Consider the following 18,855-nt stretch of genomic DNA (forward strand, 5'->3'; position numbering starts at 1 on the left):
CATCATTTTTTGTTATTGTTGATTTGTAAGGAGTTAAGTGTGTGGTACAGATTATTTACAAACATACACCAACAGATGTCAAGATGTTATCAAAACTGATATTAGAATATACAAAATGAGGGTCATCCTGCAATGTGTTCATTAGTATGAAATAACTCTACAAGCATGCGAACACAACAACAACAATATATAGTCATGTACAAGCTATAAGTAGGTCACGTCCATCCCAGCAAAATATTGCACAATGAACAACAGTTCTTATTATAATTACTGAAGATGGTGAATAGTAGAATGTCACACACATACAAACATCTATTAATTCATTTCAAGTATTTGCATATACAAGTACGTATGTATATTATTTACATATACTGGTCCCAGGACTAGATATCAATCCAGTACCTGAAGTTGGATTGTTTGAGGCAGAGAGCGCTACTTTCAAGTGTCTATCATTGCATTGGAATACCCAAAACCTGGGTTATACAGATAGGGGTACAACACACAATAGGTGGGGTTATTTACTACAATTTTTCCCCTCATGTTTCATCCATAGAATAGCCCTTGATATTTTAGAAATGTTGAAGAACTCTTTAACAGAAAATCAAAAATGCATGTGATACAAGTCACAGTATTCTTAGAATGGAATGTAATCACATAATGGAATGATCATGAAGTAACATAATCTAGTACTTGAGCCAATAGGAGACAAACCCTACGCATTGAAGACCCTCAGGACCTCAGCAATAGGTGTCCGGCACATGGGGCAGTTCTGGTGCCTGTTTGTTAGGGACTTGGCACACTCCATGCAGCAGCAGAGGTGGTTACAGGGGCTCAACAGGCAGTTCCTTTCCCGCGCCGTACAGATGATACATTCATTGCCTGTTTGCGAGGAACCTGGAACACATTACAACCGCCGTCTTTTAGTTTTACAAGCTCAGCTTGACCCAGACTGCCTGTTATTGATGATAGCTATTACACAAACGGTACTTATATGGTCCACCAGCCGTTATGTACACGGTAAAGTCAAGGCATAACACTCAGCTGGAAAAGGTGTCATAAAACAAGATCAATACCTTCAGGCACCAGAGCTGCCTGGTACCGTTGTGAAAGGTGAGATGAGAGAGATGGAATATAGTTGCCTTTAATAGTGTCATTCGAGTTAGTTCCAGGCTTTCCCTTCACCAACAGAAAGCCTGGAACAAACTAAGGGTGACTCCCTAAAGTAAACACTTCATAGATACGTTATGATGCTAAAAACATATAAATCCAAACTTTGCTATTTCATAGCATAACAAACTGCTTGTCTGAGGGTGGGTACATTTGCATACATTGTAAAATTTTGTTGATGTTCAAAACTTTTTGTTACCTCCTGAGGAAGCTGTGTGATCATGAGGATTAACCGTACTGTGGAAAAGGATCTACAATGACATTTACTGCCACAAAACAGCCTGAGTATAATTTATATACTATAAAGTCAATACAATCACTTCTGTCTCCAGAATGCCCTCATGTTGCTGTAATAATCCTGACGCATATTGTCTGTTACAGGGTCAGCTGTAGATTCATTATAATATCTGTTACCTGTATGCCTGTTGTCCTCTGGTTCAGTCCTACTGTTTGTTGCTGCGTGTTGTAGCATACCGACTACTGCATGACTAGAAGCATTCAATTCTCCATGTGATCCTCTTTCCCTCGCCCTCTGCTGTAGCTGGACCTTCTCCTTCCATGCTTGAAAGTGAGTAATGATAATGAGATTGCACTATATTAGGTACCTAAGGCTTCAGATACTACCTGATTTGTGGTACTACCAGACAGGTAGTGAAATGGTATATCCATTAGGCCTAGGAAAATTAATGTTGTGTTTCTGATCACGGTTTGGAAAAAAGGAACCGGTAGGGTAGGTAGGTAGGGATTTTCCTTTTCTTCTTTTTTTCACATTTCGGTCGAAGTGATCAAACAATTACTGTTCAATGATTAAAACTGAAATGCAGGACACTTTTATTATATTGTACAGATATATGATATATTGTACGGCAAGGACAAGTACATTGATAAACGAAACAAAGAAATACAGTGTTTCCCACACATCATTATATCAACTGTTCCAGGCCTTAGTCTGCTAACAGAGTGTGAAATACAAAATGTCTGTTTTGAATTTCATCACTTGGATGTCAGACAAAAAAAGGTGATGAAATTCAAAACAGACATTTTGTATTTCACACTCTGTTAGCAGACTAAGGCTTGGATCAGCAGGTGTTTGCTAGGGTTGGTAGGGTAACCAGAAACACAATATTTCTTTCCCTAGGCCTTACCATTATGACAGGTTTTCAGCAAGCTTTATCGTGGTTCATGCGAGAGGCTTCATACATACTGTCAACTCAAGTGTTACCTTACTCAAATAAATGTGCCCATTCAATCATAAGAAGGCTACTTGACTCACCTATTTGCCTGGATTGCACCTGCTGTGGTGTGAGGATAAGGGGGTTGTTGCCAGTTCTCACAAACAAGACCTTACCTAGGTGTTCTATCAGCTGACCAACTGGAAAAAAACATGGCACACTGGTGAAGTTTGCAGACAGAAATGTCAAGCAAAAGTTACATTACAGTGCAGGTCAATTTGCACATTTCCCAATCACATCTTAACTACAGTAACTATTGGAATATGCAACTCTTACAACTAGTCTTCATATTTTTGTCATCCCAAAATTAACATCTGACACAAATTTTATTCAGATAATGTGAAAGAGTTGATCAGAAACATGCAGTCTTACTGAATTGAATATTTGAATTTAAACAAATGTTCAACTGTGGTAAAGGATATCTAAGTACCAACCTCTCTGGAGAACAGCTGCATCTGTGTTGCCCCCCATAGTCACCTCTACTTCAGGAATGGTGTAAACTGGATACAGGAATCGTATACCAATAAGTCTCTGGTAGGAGTAGAAAAAGGATAGAAAAGTTATTCATCAAGAACTAAAAATCAGTACCTTCTTTCTACATGTTTTAAACACAGCAGATGTAGACATGATATAGCCTCCAGATTTTATCACCATTTTGCAGTAATGTAACAGGAGGGGCAAAATGTCTTGTTGGTGGTCTTTCACCGTTTGATACTTTACCTTTTCATTTTGGTATAGTATCAAAACAAAAATTGTTTCGACAAAAGAGCCAACTTTTATCATGTTTTGAATGGCAATGATACAACACATCCTTCTGTTTGTATTGTCTGACATAGTTTAGTCATCATCATCATTGGTCTGCTGCTTTTGAGCAGTTCAATATAAATTTTGGGATGTTGTTTAATATCCTGATGGTTAAACTATTTCTTTGCTTCCTTCCTACCTGTTTGTGCAGAACATGTTCTGACATAGCAGTGATATCCAGGTTGAGGGTGTTGGTACCGAGTACAGCAGTCTCAGAACATGTGCTAGATATTCCTACAGGGAGAAAGGGTATAAAGTAGTAACCAACATACAGTGAAGTTAGTGAATAATCATCTGAAAACTGGTTCCAGGCTGTGAAACAACTGAATGATGTTTCAGCACCGTGGGCAGCACCACAGAGATATCAACTACTGTATACTAGTACATGTTTTGTGTGTCCAGCAAAAAATAGCTATCTTTGCCCATTTTGAGAATGTTGTTTATTACAAGGATTGATGTGTTCAAAATTTCTGCCTTGATCACAATTACCTGGTCTCAAATGCAATGCGGAGTGGGTTTTCACTGGTCAATAATGGTGGTATTTACACCAATTAACATTTCCTGTTTGTTTTCCTGCATCATAAAGTCACAATTACGTTGCACATACTATGTCACAAAAATGGCAGGGGATGTTCAAAACAGCTTGTAATATAAGTGCTCTAAAAATGAGAATGAGATTATAGATAGTTATGAATGAAAACTGTACTTCTCATGAGTTCACTTTTGACTTGAAGGTTCTCCACAACAGCTTCCAGTACAAACTGTGCCCCTTCCACAGCTGCCTCTAAACTATTGGCACAGATCAGGTTTGTCTGAAAATACAAGTTACCTTTAAATTACTGTACTAGTACATACCTACGATTGTACACAGACTTCTGGAGCAAAAAGTTTTACGAGTAATATTTCCAGGAATATCATATTAAGACATAAATAAACAAGAAAATGTTATCAGCGGTGAATGCCATGAAATGGAAGTAGCAACATTTTCAATGCAATAACTACCAAATCAAACCTTCTATCTATAAAATGTACAAAGAAACACGAACAGTATCAAAATCTGTTATTTCTTAAAAGGAAAACAGTCACATTCATACAGTTACATGCAGATAAAGCGGCCCAATGTCCACTTCACTTCCCACCTCACAGAAATTTGAAACAACTGTTAAATAGTGGTGAGTATGTTGCAATTGGACGGAAAAAAAAAGAAGATTTGTTGTGGATAGCTCTAAGCTTTCCCAATAAGTCTCTTGAAGAAGAAACAATTTCTGAGCACATTTAGTTTGTATTCTTACAGCCTGTGTCTGTTGGTTGAGGAGGAGTCCCTCTGTCCTGAGGTGCTCCCAGTCCTGGTGGATCCTGGACACAGCCGTACTCAGGGCCGTCCTGTCATTATCATACAGGGATACCGCACAGCCACACAGACACAGTTCACCTGCAGGAGGAAACAGTGTTTGTTTGACGAATGGCTGTGTTACATGCCCGATATATCACCTCCTGGCTTTAAGTTGAAGTTAAGTTAAAGTTACACACCACTCCAGGTTTGTACTAAAGAGTAAAACTAAAAGCTGCATATCCAGACAGACTTATTTGATCAACTCATACCACACTCTGAACCCCAACTCTTTTCGATAAGTGTAGTGGGTTCTTTAACGTGCTCGCGGTGTGGATCTCTTCAAACACGGGACCTCCATTTAACGTCCTATCCGAGGGACGTCCCCAACCAAAGCTAGCTAGATATTCATTTCCAGTCGTGCACCTGAGTGAGAAAATTTGTGTATAAAGTACATTTCATCAGGGCACAATTATGGTGGTATATCAGGGGATTCGAACCCAGGACCTCTGGGTTCTGGGAGGGCCTGCATGGGGGGTCCAGACAAGGCTCTATGCTAAATTCGGAACTTGTAAGTTGTAACTTGGTACAAAATTAAAGCAATTAGTTCTAGTTGCTGAAAGGATGTGGAAATACAGGACACTGTTTGTAAGCTGCATGTCAAAATTTCGCCCTATCTGGTACTCAAAACGATATTTTCTATGAATTGTTGTCAATTTGTCCAACTCCTTTATCCACCAGTACATAGGTCAATTTCTTTATAACGTTACACGTCATTCCAAAAGCTAGACCGAATTACCCATACATGAATTACCCATTTAGAATTGTAGGATAGATTAGCCTTGTAGTATTGTTGACTTGATGCAATCATGCCATACATTGTACCATGTACGATTGTTGAGGAGAAATAAAGTTCATTCATTCATGTCAAACTCACGCATGGCAAAGTTTACCTGCGATTCTTGTGCCCATAAGACCACATCCTATCACAGCGATCTTTATCCGCTGGTCGGGAACTCCTGTGTCTGTTGTCGCACTGCTCGAACAGTCTCCATTCATGTCTCACTCGCTGTTGAGAAATTCTTAACCTCCTTGGTTACGTAAAGTGTAGTAGAAACAATATTCTGACAGTCTGACTTACTATGAATGGCATTCCAGTCATGGAAGAAACCAATCAGTCACTTCAAAGGGTAAAAACTGTTTAATTGGTAAAAAAAAATGTTTTTGATATACTATAAGCACATTTGATATTTAATCAGTATTTATCATTTTCTAAATAATTTCATGTTTTTAAGATAATGTCCGTATCATAACACAGATTGCAAGCAATTTTGTCACAAAAGATGTAATGTAACCCTGATCTTAAATGTACTGCTCTGTCGACCTCTGACCTGTCAAGATGGCGTCCAGTCAGGACGACGGTTCCTCTGGATGCAGACATTCGGACTGTCCGAGCCTGTCCGCCCGCAGAGTGGTCACCAGTGCGGCCAGGGAGAGGTGGAAATTACTGGGAAGGGTATGCTGACATATTTGAACTATAGCGGGGTGCAGATTTTTTAGTTGACAGCTCTAAAACTGCCAGTGTTATTGCGAGAACGTAGAACCTATTTCGTTCTCAATCTCTAGACTGGGGTGTACTTTTTATTTACAGTCTGTTACTCTACTGAATTATCGAAAATAAAAAAAAGCAAAGGCACGAAAGTAAGGAAGACGGATCCTGTAATTTTAAGTTAAACTGAAACGGCCACCTCTAATTTCTCTATTGTAATACCCCAAAGGCCCAGGCTACTCCTGTCAATGTTTTGGGCATTATTGACAGAGTGTTCCTGTCAATAAGAATGTTTTGGCACTGTTGACAGGATGATCCTGTCCATACGAATTTTGGGGCACTATCGACATTCACAGGATGTTCCTATATATGATATGATGATATGGTGAATACATCATCACAATCCTGCCAACCCAAACCCTAACCCTGAGGATGGTCCTGTAAATAGTGAAAAAATAAGACTCATTTACATTCCTGAGCAAGAACGATTAACTATAATGATGATAAAATATATTGATATTTTGGGGAAAAAAGAATGGCATGACAGGTGGTTGAAAGTTGAAACCCAACCTTCCACTTGCCTACTTGCCTATTGTCTACTCATGTGCATATTATTGAACTTTAAATAAATAGCATTAGAAATGTATTTTGATTTAATGAACCAATCATCTTCTAAGCAATTAAACTCCATGGAGATGTAAGTTCTACTTTTTTCCTTGCATTCAGGCTCTCAAACAGCGTGCAACCAACGGCAAGGTGGAGGCCATATCTGTGCGCAGGTTTGAGTCCTTCGGTCTCCTGAAAACACGGAAGGCAAAACTGGATGATTCCATCTTGACTGAGAGGGAGGGAGCCAACAAGGAGGACGCTAAGTGGTTCGAGTACACCTGTGATGTTGCGCCCAACTTTAAGATGGACATAAGGTTTGGAAGATCATAGTTGTGGTATTGCTTTCTGTTGTCAGTTCTTCTATTAAAGTCGTTTGAAAGAAATAAGGAAATAAGATACCGCATAGCAAAAAGCTGATGTTTGCATTGTATCGTGTCACGATTAATTGATGATTGCTGTCTTTAATGCTTTTCATTCTTTCTGCCAGACAACTTGGTGGTTCTTTCACCTATGAGGCTTTGATTGGGTTCAACAATACAGGAAATGTCTGTAAGTTACTGACTACCATCTTTCTAATTACTGTAGTTTCAATTTGAGAAAAAAATTACTGGTACTTTTTGATTTCCAATGCTTTCAGTGGTTTTTCCTTATGATGACTTTTTGAATCTAATGCAGGTATTTGGCCATCAGAGGAGGTTCTGACCTATTACTGTCTGAAGAACAAAGAGATTTTCAGGTAAGATGTACATGTTATGTTGGAAATAATTTTTATGTTGTGTGATGTTAAACTCTAGCAAATCCTTTCTGGTATTCACCTATGGAAAATGACACAAAAATTATGAATACTGTCTTTCCTTTTTTAGGGACCAGACAGTTTGTGAACTTGGAGGAGGGATGACATGTCTTGCTGGAGTTGCTGTGAGTATGCCTACTATATACTTTCAGTTTAGCCTTAAAGTAATGCTAGTAGCCAATGTATGAAGCTCAGGCATTGTACCTCTGCACATAAAAAAACCCAACACACTTATCGAGAAGAGAAGGGGTAAAGCAGTATGCTTGGCTAAAAACGCAAAGTCACTATGCACTACTAGCTATTAAAAGCATCATGCTTCAACTCAATTGAGGATGAAAAGAAGAAAGATTTTATAGCTCTTTTAATAAAAAGTTTCTTTCTGATGACTTGTCTCTCATTTCAGGTGGCCATTGCATCTGAGGCTGAAGAAGTTGTGTTGACAGATGGCAATGAAAAGTCTGTGGAGAGTATCCTTTTGTAAATGTGGAATCAGAAGTATAAGTTCAGATGTATGACCATGGTATCAAAGCAGCCAAGCAGTAGATGTAGGTACATGTGGCTGTCATCAAGATAGCAACTACCAGTATGTGCACACCTTACAGATACGTTGATAATCATAAAGCATTACCCCCATTCCATGCTTAATTCGATATCACACAGCAGAAAAATAGCTTGCCTGATGAGTCTGGACATTCTTGGCAGCAATGCGACCAGTGTCCTCTTGATCACTGCATGATGTTTATGGAATGGCCGATGTTGGCAGGTCACATCCATTGTAATGATAGATTTTCGGGCGATAAACAAATTCGGCCAAAAGCAGCGTGATGCCACCTATTACGAGTGAATGATCTATTGTAGAACATTGTCCTTTCAGTGGGATACTGTAGTTTGTAGAATGTCTTCCTTGACAACTTTGTTACTCAGATGTGGACCAAATTCTGCAGAGAAATTCTGCACAGTTTGGAGACACCAAGGTTTCCTGCCAGGTGTTGAAGTGGGATGAACAGGACCAGTTGGACAGATTGGCTGGGGTTTTTGATCATGTCATCTGTGCAGACTGGTAAGGTGCACTCTTGGTACATGTAATATTAAAACTTTCCTCCTTCCTTTGTTGCTATTGAAGTAGTGGCTTTGCAGAAATGACTGTCAGATAAGGATATATTTATTCCGTTTTAAACCTTTTCAAGCCTTTTAACCTTTAGCACACTGAAGAAATCTTTTAGCTACTGATTCTCTCTTGGTTAAAGTGTTTAGACAGCTGGGTGAAGATTTAAGCCATGTATAACATGCAGTGCAGATGTATGTTGCTAGGGGGCACTTTGATACAAGCTCGTCTGTCATGTGTGCCACTGAAATGGGGAAGGGAGGTCATGAAAACCTTCAAACATGGAATGGTAGGATGTCAGAAATAAGCAAACTGAAAAGGGGACCAACACTGCAATATCTTCAGATAAAAATCACATGGTTGTGGAGTGTAAGAAACTATGACGTATTGATTAATTTATGGATTCTACAGGAAATGATAGGGGTTAAATAAGGAGATTAATATGATGAGATATCACATGTTGTGTCCACAATAACTATATTTTGGGTCAGCCATAAACTTTTAGTAGCCTGATAAGCACTTTCATGACTTTGATTTATTTTTCCAGCCTATTCTTTGACCAGTACAGACGGCCCCTTGTGGACTGTATATTCAGAATTCTCAAACCAAATGTGAGTACATGTATCTACTTACATGTATATTTTTTTAACCATCCATGCACATTTGATGGCATTTTTGTTTGTTTGTCAATGGTCTTTTGTTGTTGTATACATATATGGTGGCATAGCAATAACTTGGGGGAGGACAGTGGAGAGAGACCATGTAGAGTTGGGTTGGGTTGTGTATGTAAAGGGGAAATAGCAGCTCAGACAAGAATATAAAGTTACTGATGTGCAGCAACCATGATTATGGTGATGTTGATATGAATCAGTGAGTTGGTTTCCTTTTCACTGTTAAGAATATATTGACCTCTGACCTCTCCCCGTTCACTTTTAAGTTCACCACATTTGATTATGTTTAATTTTCTGTCCACCAATTGTATCATTTTTTGTTCTTTACATTTAGTTTAACTCCCTAATTTAATTTTTTTTTAATTGAATGCAAATGGAGATCTTAATTAAACAAGCAAACAAACAAACAAAAATAACAGGGTGTGTTGTTTTAGGGTGTGGCAACAATCTTTGCACCTCGGCGGAACCAGACGCTGGAGGACTTCTGCAGACTAGCTGAGCCTTTCTTCAGGGTTACTACAGTAGAGAACCATGAAGAAATCCTCTGGGCGCTTCATCTTAAGGTACTAGTAATTCGTAACTTGTATCTTGTCTGTTGTCAATGTTTATGTTCTTAATGTGAGCATGACCTTGAAGCAGGATATATGTACCGTAATACATGAAATATCTGCAGTGGTATTATTTGTAGTTGTCGTGGTGAGCTGTCCTCTGTGAATTCATGACAATGCAGATTTTTTTCTCCTAAGTATGACTGCAGTGCTACAAAATCTTTACTACAGAATCGCTTCAAATGCAAATTTAAAACACTACAGAAACCTCTATTTCCCTTCTACTGCATTTCCTCCTACCTACTTTCATTACAAAAGTAAATGATTTTACAGTATGTGAAAGTTGTGTTGTCATCCTTGAGTTTTGCACAGACTGGAGTTATGATAGCTACATGTTGTTGTTGTTGTTGTTGTTGTTTAGTTGCAGGCAGAAGACAGAGACAGGTACAACCCAGATATCCACTATCCCATCATGCTGACCCTCACCAAGCAATAACAGCTGTGGACAGCATACAGCTGTTCCTACCTGCTGTACAGACCAGCTGAGCAGCACACTGCCGTTCCTGCATGGAACAACATCAACAGCTGCAAGTTTCTATCGAGACATATTTCTTTTGTCTTATTATCTTTAGCCGCACAAATGATGTTTTAAAACTGCTGACCTGTGAAAGTGCATGCAGAAATGAAGGGCTGTTTTCAGTTCAGTGGAAACGTGATCTCTTATGTAGTCAGGTATTTTGAAGACAGTGTTTTTTTTATATTTGGAAAATGTGCTTATCTCTATGCAGATATATGGCTTTGACTCCTTTGTGCATTTACATTTGGTGCAGTACATACTTTGTTGATTGACAGATTTTGAGAAGAATCCTATTCTTATACTTACTGCCTAGTATGATACTGCAATGTGTCAGCTTACAAAGCTATAAGTCTTCCCCCTTATAAAGGGCCTCATATCTGCACAGGGACTTCCACTGACTAATGATAATGAATAGCCAGCTGCCTGTAGAACAGCTGCGATGTATGATTTTAATAATCAAGGCCTTTTCCATGTCGGAAATTAGCAAAACTATCGTTTCCTTCTGCACTATTTAATCATGTACTAAAGGCAGTGTAGACTAAAGTAATACTCATTCCAGCTTACCAAGTCACTGAGTATGTTGCAAAATACAGGATGTGATGTCACATCTATTGGAGGAGCTTGACACCAAATAAGGACATTTATGCAAATTACCACTCGCATCAAAGAGGAGATTCATGCAAATGACAATGTCTTTCAAGGAGAATTATGCAAATTAAAACAAATCTATGCAGTTACATGTACATGTGTCATAGTCACAAAAGTGATAAATGTATTGCAAAAATAAAGCACTGTTGCTGTTTGCAGTACCAGCAAATGAAGAAGAAACATACCAAAAAAACTACTGCTTGCAATATGACTTCTCATGATTTTTTTTTACAGTTCTGGTGTTCCGTACTTCTACAATGTGTGAAATTGTTTCCATCGTCAATCGTGATGTAAGAATATAGTTTCAAATAGTCCCATTGAATCATGATTGAACTGTGATTATGCTTTCAGTTATAAACTTTGGGGACATTATTTTTTTGATGTCTTATATAATCTAGACAGCAACACAAATGAGTGGGTTCAAAGGTGCAGCTAGTGCAATCATGGACTTAAGCCGCAGACAAATATGAGTTTTAGTTGGTTTGTTGGCCTGTGTGCACACTTAGTATGTATGTAAACACTATGATTAGTGTAAACCCTTTCATGTGGATCAAACATGTGCAGCACTAACATTCCATAAGCAAAGCTGTGTTACTGTGTTAACATGAAATGGCCTTATATGTGGACATGCCCCAATAGACTGCTAATCTCCAAGCAGATGTTGGAAGGCAAGATCGTTATGTTTTCTAGCTCCCATTTTTGTTGCTAGTGCTCGTTAAGAAAGTCGTTTGTAAGAAAAGAGGAAAGTTACAATTGTCCCACTAACTACATTTTTGTGTGATTTTAAAATGTTTACTACTATTAGGGCTATTCCATTTTAGAATTTTCAAGAAGGGACAATGGGAAATTTTTAATGTTAGCTTAAATACTATCTATCAAATTATTCTCCATCTCAATTTAGGAAAAAAACTTACCTGCTCTCTTGACGTTTTGAATGAAAGAGCCCTTTTTATGTTACTACATGTAGATGGAGATTTAATAATCCACCATGTGTAACATTTTGGAGATAATATAGTTATGCAATGAAGACAATGTAGTGCAGAAGATTACAAGTTAATGAAGACAGACAAGTTTACTGAGAATAGTAAGCTATTCTGATCTTCTTTGTAGCGAATAACATAGCAAACTTCAATTATCCTTGCTGCTCTTGTAAAAGCTTTTAACAAGACCTTACAGAAACATGTCTATTTTAGCAGACTCTTGCATCTGCCTCTGCACCTGTATATGCTACCACTACATGAGGTACCATAGTATTATCACATGTAGAATTCTTTTATTAAGAAATCCAGGAAATAAAGTTGAATTTGAACTGCAATACGTTTCCATCTACACTGCTTGAAGGACATTTTTTTAGTTGCCTTTTTGTTTAAAAACAAAAATGCAATTATCTACACCTGTTCTTAGCTAACTATGAAAAATGCATGGGGACTGCGCCATAAAGAACGATGTTTCCTATGATCAGATGTGTTAAATCAAATACGTACGTCTGACAAATATCATGACCATTGCTATACATTGGTATAAGTTCGACATGTATTTTGACTGTGATATCAGGACTTGTCTGTGTGGCTGACAGATTTGGGGTTGGTCATCAGTCGTAGCTGGTACTTAGAGTCCAGGCCGAGCCACACGTACATATCTTTACTCGGCTTTCTCTGTTCTCTGCGAATCAAGGCACGAGAACGGATCACGGTGGGCAAGCTGTCTCCTGACTCCTGTCCATCTCGCTCATACAGACGTGTATTATAGCTGTAGCTGGCCTGCATGACTTTGGGCATGATGTTCGAGGTGTATCCGTTCATTCCTACTAGCTCCATAGCGTCTCCGGGCCACGTGCGTCGCCCGTACGCACGGTCTGCCTGGATGGGCGGGAGGTGGTGGACGTTTCTCTCCAAGGGGTACTTCTCATCTCTCGACTTAGCAACAACACCGGCGGATCCTCCCATGTCCTCTCTATCTGCAGTCGGAAAGTGGACATGGTACTTGGGGTTAGATGTCGGAAGTTTGGAGACACTTCTCTTCCGTATCCTCGCCCGGAGTAGAGACCTCGGCAGGCCTGGGTTCAACTTGGCCTCTGCTCTTTCCTCTTCAGAGAGCTGGTCTATTTGTGGCAAACGGACGCCTTCGCCGGTACCGTCTTTGACGTTTCTGTTGACTTCGTGGTGTTCTGTATCGGGTTGTTTTGCGTTTCCCTCGCACACAACACACTGAACGCTGGTGTTGGTTGGTATTGAAGGCAGAGCTGGTATAACTACAGTACTGTCTTCCTCCGAGGCTTCTAACACAGGAGACAGTCTGCCTGGGTCGGCTGGAGGCTGCACGGACTCACTCTCCAACTCTGGCCCACTTGGGGTTTCAGTAGAAGCATGATCGTTCGGTTGTGAGAGAGACTCGTTTTCCGGTTGCAATTTTGAGGTTTTCAGTTTGTCCGAGGGTCCTTCTGACGAAGACGACTCACAAGTTGATGTTGTCGCGACCTCAGTCGGCTCAAGTTGTGGCAACTTGTTCCTCGTCTTGTCCAAATGATCTGTTTTACTGATGTCCGCTGTCTCGGTGTCGCTCTGATACTTGGGAAGGCATGCCTCTAGCTCCATAAGTCTGTAGAAGAAGGAAACCGCAAGATAAAAGAGTACAGCGTTTATATCATTACTAAAGAAACTGAGTCGCAAATATATCATGACATCAGTACTAACAGAATCTCCAAATGGCATGCCACAATAAGGCTATGTTGATTTGATTACTAGTATATGGATGACATCAATTTTCGTCCGTTCCAAAAAAAAGTTTTCGGCCACACAAAGCAGCTCTAATATGAGAAAATATATGCTGCAAATTGCAAAAAGAAAATATTTCGGAAACGGATGCTAATGTCGTAGAATACCAAAGTCAATTCCAAAGTCAAAGAAGAAGATGTGAAAGAACAAAACTGAAGAATCTATTTTCCGGTATACCACAATCTGTATATTAAGTTTTGTTCATCCTTCCTGACCACGTAGATTTCATTATGAAGGCAACTTTCTTTTGCCATTTTTTTTTGCACGCTCGCATCAGTTTTGGGGTTCCCAGAGGCCGTCATCCATATAAACAAATCAACATGGTCTAACCATATCAACTTGACAAAGTTTGTTTGACATTTCTAAATATATTTTTCAACGTCATAAAGGCTGACACTGCACAAAAGATTGGTTAAGTCCAATTTCCTTTCGTGTTAGATTTAATGTTTGATACGTTTAATAATTCATACTTATCTGTCAAGTAAATATTTGAAATACTAGTGAAACGTTATCTCCGTCTGATAAGGATGAAGAATTATAGTCTTCTTCAAACAACTATTAATCTTAGTTTGGTTATCCTTGATAGGATCAAAATCCGGTACCCATGCTTCGAGAGGTGTAATTAATGTAGGTGATGATTGACGGCGTGTAAAGGATATTATTTCTACATAGGTTCTATACAGGTCTTCCTTTTGAAAAAAATCTACTCTGCCACCGTGATGTTACAGCAATGAGAGTTGACTTTTACATAAGAAGATGAAATAGTAATACGAAGTAGATTCACATTTTTGAATAAAACATCACACCAGACCGTGGTGTTACTTACAAGGTCTTACAAGTAGAACGTGTTCGTGTGTAATGCACCTACCTGTTCAGCAAGTCCGTCTCTTGTCTGTTCATCGTCCTAGAAAACTTGGTTTTCTCTGCGTTGATGTGTGACACTATCCTCTCGTGGGTCCTGTCCGTCAGCAGGGTCCTCTGTTTCAGCGCCCGTTCGTTGTAGTGCCGAGAACTCTGGTTGTACGAGGCGGGCTTGGGGCGTCGGCCGGGGTCTGCATCGCTATTTCTCTGTCGTTTCTTCGGCCGTCGGCGCCGTGGGACTCGCGGTACCGGCTCTGACTTCATGATGACGGCTACAACTCTCACAGTGTGCCTAGTTCTTCTGAAACAGATTCAAGTCTTTCTCCTCACTCAGTGACAAATGTGTAGTAACTTAAATCCAGTGTGCGGAGTCTGGAAATCTTCAGAATCTGCCCAACATCGTGAGAATACGAACACCTGTTAGCATTACCCCGTTGCCCATGTGAACTCACTTCTTCACATTTCACGGACGATCGCGATCAGGAAACAGACGTTACAACACAGGCATAGTTGTCTCTCAGAAAACATCTGGTCGTATCTACCAAGGACCATCCAACCAAGCAACGGTAACTAGGCAATGTTTAGTTACCACATGCACACCTGTGAGAAAATGTCACACGTTGACACGAAACCTGTACAACAGTCGAAAGTAGGAAGGTACAAAAATTAGCCCAGCGATGCCACACTTTGAACTACGCGTACTTTGGAAGAGCTTGTGACCGCCGTCACATCTACTAATCGAATGACTATTGACTGGTGTTGAGTGCTAACCTTTGTGCCCTAGTGGCAGTAACAGGTTGGTGTATAACCACGTATGTACACATCCATTATTGGCACACACAATACACGGGCGAATAGGGTGGATCAGGAAGTCGTGACAGTAATTGTCTCGCATTTAGCGCGCATTCATTGCCGTTAATCCAATATTTGTCCCTTTCAAGGCCCGAAAAATAAATTTGGTCAAACGTACTCACACGTCCCCACGACAATTAGTGTACACTAGCTGGAACTAATGTGTTTTTAACATGACTTAGGAATTACTGCCGAAACATAGTCTTCGTGAGAACGCTGCCGAGTTGATATATCCGATAGACTCGGCAAAACGACTCGCAGAGCTGGAAGAACATTTCAGGCTGAAGTAATGGAATGTTTGTAGGAATGCTGAAATAGCAGATGTCAGGGGAACAGTTTGTACAAAAGAAAACTACCCGTTGCCAGGCCACCGGTTTGATCCTGACGCAAGTTAGTAATGCACCTGAAACCGTGTGGATTACTGTCCAGGCAACTACTGTAACACTCCATCATCCTTCTTTCAACATACAAATTGAATGTTTCTCTCATCGTTCTGCAGAGCTTATAGTTTTAAAGGTTCGTCAAGACCAAGTATTAATGGGAATACTGGTTGACAAAACACTCAGTAAGGATGTAGTACAGAACTTGGACTCATTATTGTGACCTATTGGACACAACTGCGTCAGGCAGTAGTCATAGGGATGGGTATCTTACATTGTTGCACATTCTGGTAGCAGGATGTTTATATCTACTAACATAATTCCACCAGGGTACTCAAAACCACCCCCTGAAAAGATACGTCCAAACAGATCTCCAACCCAACGCCCCCAGTATAATGCACTCCTGTATCTATACTGTGCATACCTGGGGGTTGCTGCACTAGAAATCTCTCAAACCCACTGGTTTTCAAAGTGGCGGATTTATGTAACCTGCCGTAATACTGTTAATGGAGATTAGATATATAGAGCTGTTAAACCTCTTGTTCTCCGGAAGCCGCATACAAATGTATGGGGTTGAACGTATATTTTCTTGACACTTACTCTTTATTCCATTCATCGTTACAATATAGCAGGTGAAACAGTCATCTTACCTGGCCTTCGTCAGTCATCTTACTTGGCTTTCTTGGCGATGAAATCATTTATCTATCTGTCCTCCACGACCGCGAAACGTGAGATGGTATGTGCCAGCTTGAAGGATGCTTGCAAATTTGGAAATTCTAAACATTTGTTTCTAAGCCCGAAAGCATTCGTACGCGTAATTTATGAAACAAGAAGACATTGAACGAATAGAGCGGTGTTTATGTCTGTTTATCGATCAATAGATCCAATTTCCATTGAAAATGCTGTAAGCTGTTTGGATTACTTCAAGATGCCACTGAAAATGCCATGGTTGTAATTATAATCTATTCATCTGGATAAAGATTATAGCTAAAGCAGGTAACGTTACATTAAGCTTTTTTTCTTCGGGAAAATGTATTCAATACGCAATTTACATTACTTTACGATATACTGGTGCCATAGAAAACATTGCAGCAAAAATATTAACATGAAGTAATAAAAGACACTTTTTGTTCTTCTAAGGGCTCAGAACAGGTCGCCAATCGTATGATTTAAACAAACATAACGTTAACGTTGACAGTTATAAGTTACAAATTCATATCTTTCACTCGACTTTATTTTCGCAATGCGGAACACTATAAAAAGGCAAAAAGTGCCTCGTAGCAAGTGAATGTTGACCATTTCAACGAGTTGAGCTAATTGATGGCTAGCCATGGTAACGTTGCTGAATAGCACCAACTTTTAGCGTTTACCGTTGACAATATATTTACATGCCAGCCGTGGCTTGAACAGGTGTCATGACGTGACATGTGGTTCTTTCTTACGAGGAAAGTGCGCTATAGCACCGAGTCCAGTGCTATTTGCTTTAGTCGATTGCTAGTCCAGGCTAGGTGCGATACGCAGCTGCGTAGAAAATGTTCGACCATGAACAATGGATATATGCACATTCCTTGAATGTTGAGCTAGTTTGATAACTACAATAGCCTCACAGTCAGTTCTACTTCTATTCGATCGGCCAATGTAACGTTCTGTTCGAACATCGAAGTAGGTGCGCTACCAAATCGTTTGTCTCAAACATAACGGTTCTGGAGACTTCACTTTGTCGCGATATGACTGTAATGTTTCGCCCAGTAGGGCGCGAAACTTGTCTCCTGGCTAGCTTTTTCTTGGAGTGACAACGTCCTCGTCGTCGACATAGGCTGTCGACGGACGGGGTTGACCACGTTCTCTCATGTGGTCACATATTGTCAGGCCCGGTCTTCAGTTTACCAAACAAACTATACATGTTGTCTCCTTATTCCCAGTCCATGGGAGTTTCTTCTGGCAGAGGAAATGACCAAGCAACCATCATCGGCTCTGAGTAGGCGCTGGTTTGCCAGTCCATCGGCTCCAACCCCGGTACAGGCGCACTGAAGGACGGCACAGGACGGAAGGACGGAAAGCCAGTGAAGACAGGTGGCACGGCTAGGTATGGACTGCAGTACCGTGTAATGTCCACAGGCCGCGTTGTTGGACGGAACGGATCCGGGTAGTGAGGCGGGTGGAGCTCAAGCCTCGGATCGAGGCACTGAGAGATGTGCCTCTTAGCCTGGCCACTGTTAACTGGTAAACGCCTCTTCTTTGTAGTGGACTGTTTATCTTCCTGTATAAACAGAATGATGACAATGATTATTAAGTAAGCTGGGCAGGGAAAGACCCATCAACTACGTCTCCAGTCCTACATCACTCACTAGTTTCCGACTACTGAGTTGCCATCAAGTTAAACCAGGCAAACAAAAATTAACCGGAGTCATGAAATCGTGCGCTCTCAAAAGTCTATTAGGGCAGCAGCATTGTGAATCTATAAAAACGCTATGCTATGTTAATAGCTAACCGGTTATCACATTTTGATTTGTAGAAATATAAAATATAAGATAATACGAAATGGTCTTTTGTATAGTGCCATAATGACAGTGATATTGCAGATTTTAAACAGTGAAAATATCATATTTCAACACATCTACCTACCATAAAGATGTCCATGTGAACTTCGTTGCTTCGGGCTCGTTTGTTAGGTATTGTCACACTGTTTTTTAACGATATTTTACCCGGAGATTTCGTGGATACAGTAAGTTCCTTCCACCACACGCTGATTTGTTATCACAAGGGTGATGGTAGCATAGTAGTGATACTGCACCATGGCAACGAGGATGGCAGGATAACGCAATCCGTCTCTTGCGGATTGATTAGTTTTACGTGAAATAAAACTAAGCTTTTTCTTCCAATAGGAACTTTTGACTATTCATAAAATAGTTCAGGAGTATCATTTTGAATAATTGATATGTCCAATATGGGAAA

The 18,855-nt window shown here is 40.0% G+C and overlaps 3 protein-coding genes across 3 annotated transcripts; 1 reads left to right on the top strand and 2 right to left on the bottom strand.

The window, feature by feature from the left end:
• Nucleotides 1–604: 604 nt before the first annotated feature.
• On the bottom strand, nt 605–5,702 carry LOC136432572 (3-hydroxybutyryl-CoA dehydrogenase-like). The gene is made up of 8 exons (XM_066423957.1): nt 5,487–5,702; nt 4,496–4,635; nt 3,910–4,015; nt 3,343–3,437; nt 2,834–2,930; nt 2,441–2,539; nt 1,582–1,728; nt 605–894 (listed from the first exon to the last, which is right to left on the bottom strand). The coding sequence occupies exons 1-8, from the start codon at nt 5,590–5,592 to the stop codon at nt 713–715; spliced, it is 972 nt and encodes a 323-aa protein (XP_066280054.1). The 5' UTR covers nt 5,593–5,702; the 3' UTR covers nt 605–712.
• Nucleotides 5,703–5,919: 217 nt separating this feature from the next.
• LOC136432575 (calmodulin-lysine N-methyltransferase-like) lies at nt 5,920–12,348 on the top strand. Its single transcript, XM_066423959.1, has 10 exons — nt 5,920–6,049; nt 6,809–7,005; nt 7,179–7,240; nt 7,367–7,427; nt 7,555–7,609; nt 7,888–7,951; nt 8,409–8,544; nt 9,137–9,200; nt 9,695–9,823; nt 10,230–12,348. The coding sequence occupies exons 1-10, from the start codon at nt 5,933–5,935 to the stop codon at nt 10,302–10,304; spliced, it is 960 nt and encodes a 319-aa protein (XP_066280056.1). The 5' UTR covers nt 5,920–5,932; the 3' UTR covers nt 10,305–12,348.
• A 6-nt stretch (nt 12,349–12,354) lies between these two features.
• On the bottom strand, nt 12,355–15,083 carry LOC136432573 (uncharacterized). Its single transcript, XM_066423958.1, has 2 exons — nt 14,676–15,083; nt 12,355–13,631 (listed from the first exon to the last, which is right to left on the bottom strand). Exons 1-2 carry the CDS (start codon nt 14,930–14,932, stop codon nt 12,584–12,586), a joined length of 1,305 nt encoding a protein of 434 aa, XP_066280055.1. The 5' UTR covers nt 14,933–15,083; the 3' UTR covers nt 12,355–12,583.
• Between the last annotated feature and the right edge of the window lie 3,772 nt (nt 15,084–18,855).

This window comes from Branchiostoma lanceolatum, chromosome 4 (genome assembly GCF_035083965.1).
Source record: "Branchiostoma lanceolatum isolate klBraLanc5 chromosome 4, klBraLanc5.hap2, whole genome shotgun sequence".
In the NCBI taxonomy this organism is placed as follows: Eukaryota; Metazoa; Chordata; class Leptocardii; order Amphioxiformes; family Branchiostomatidae; genus Branchiostoma; species Branchiostoma lanceolatum.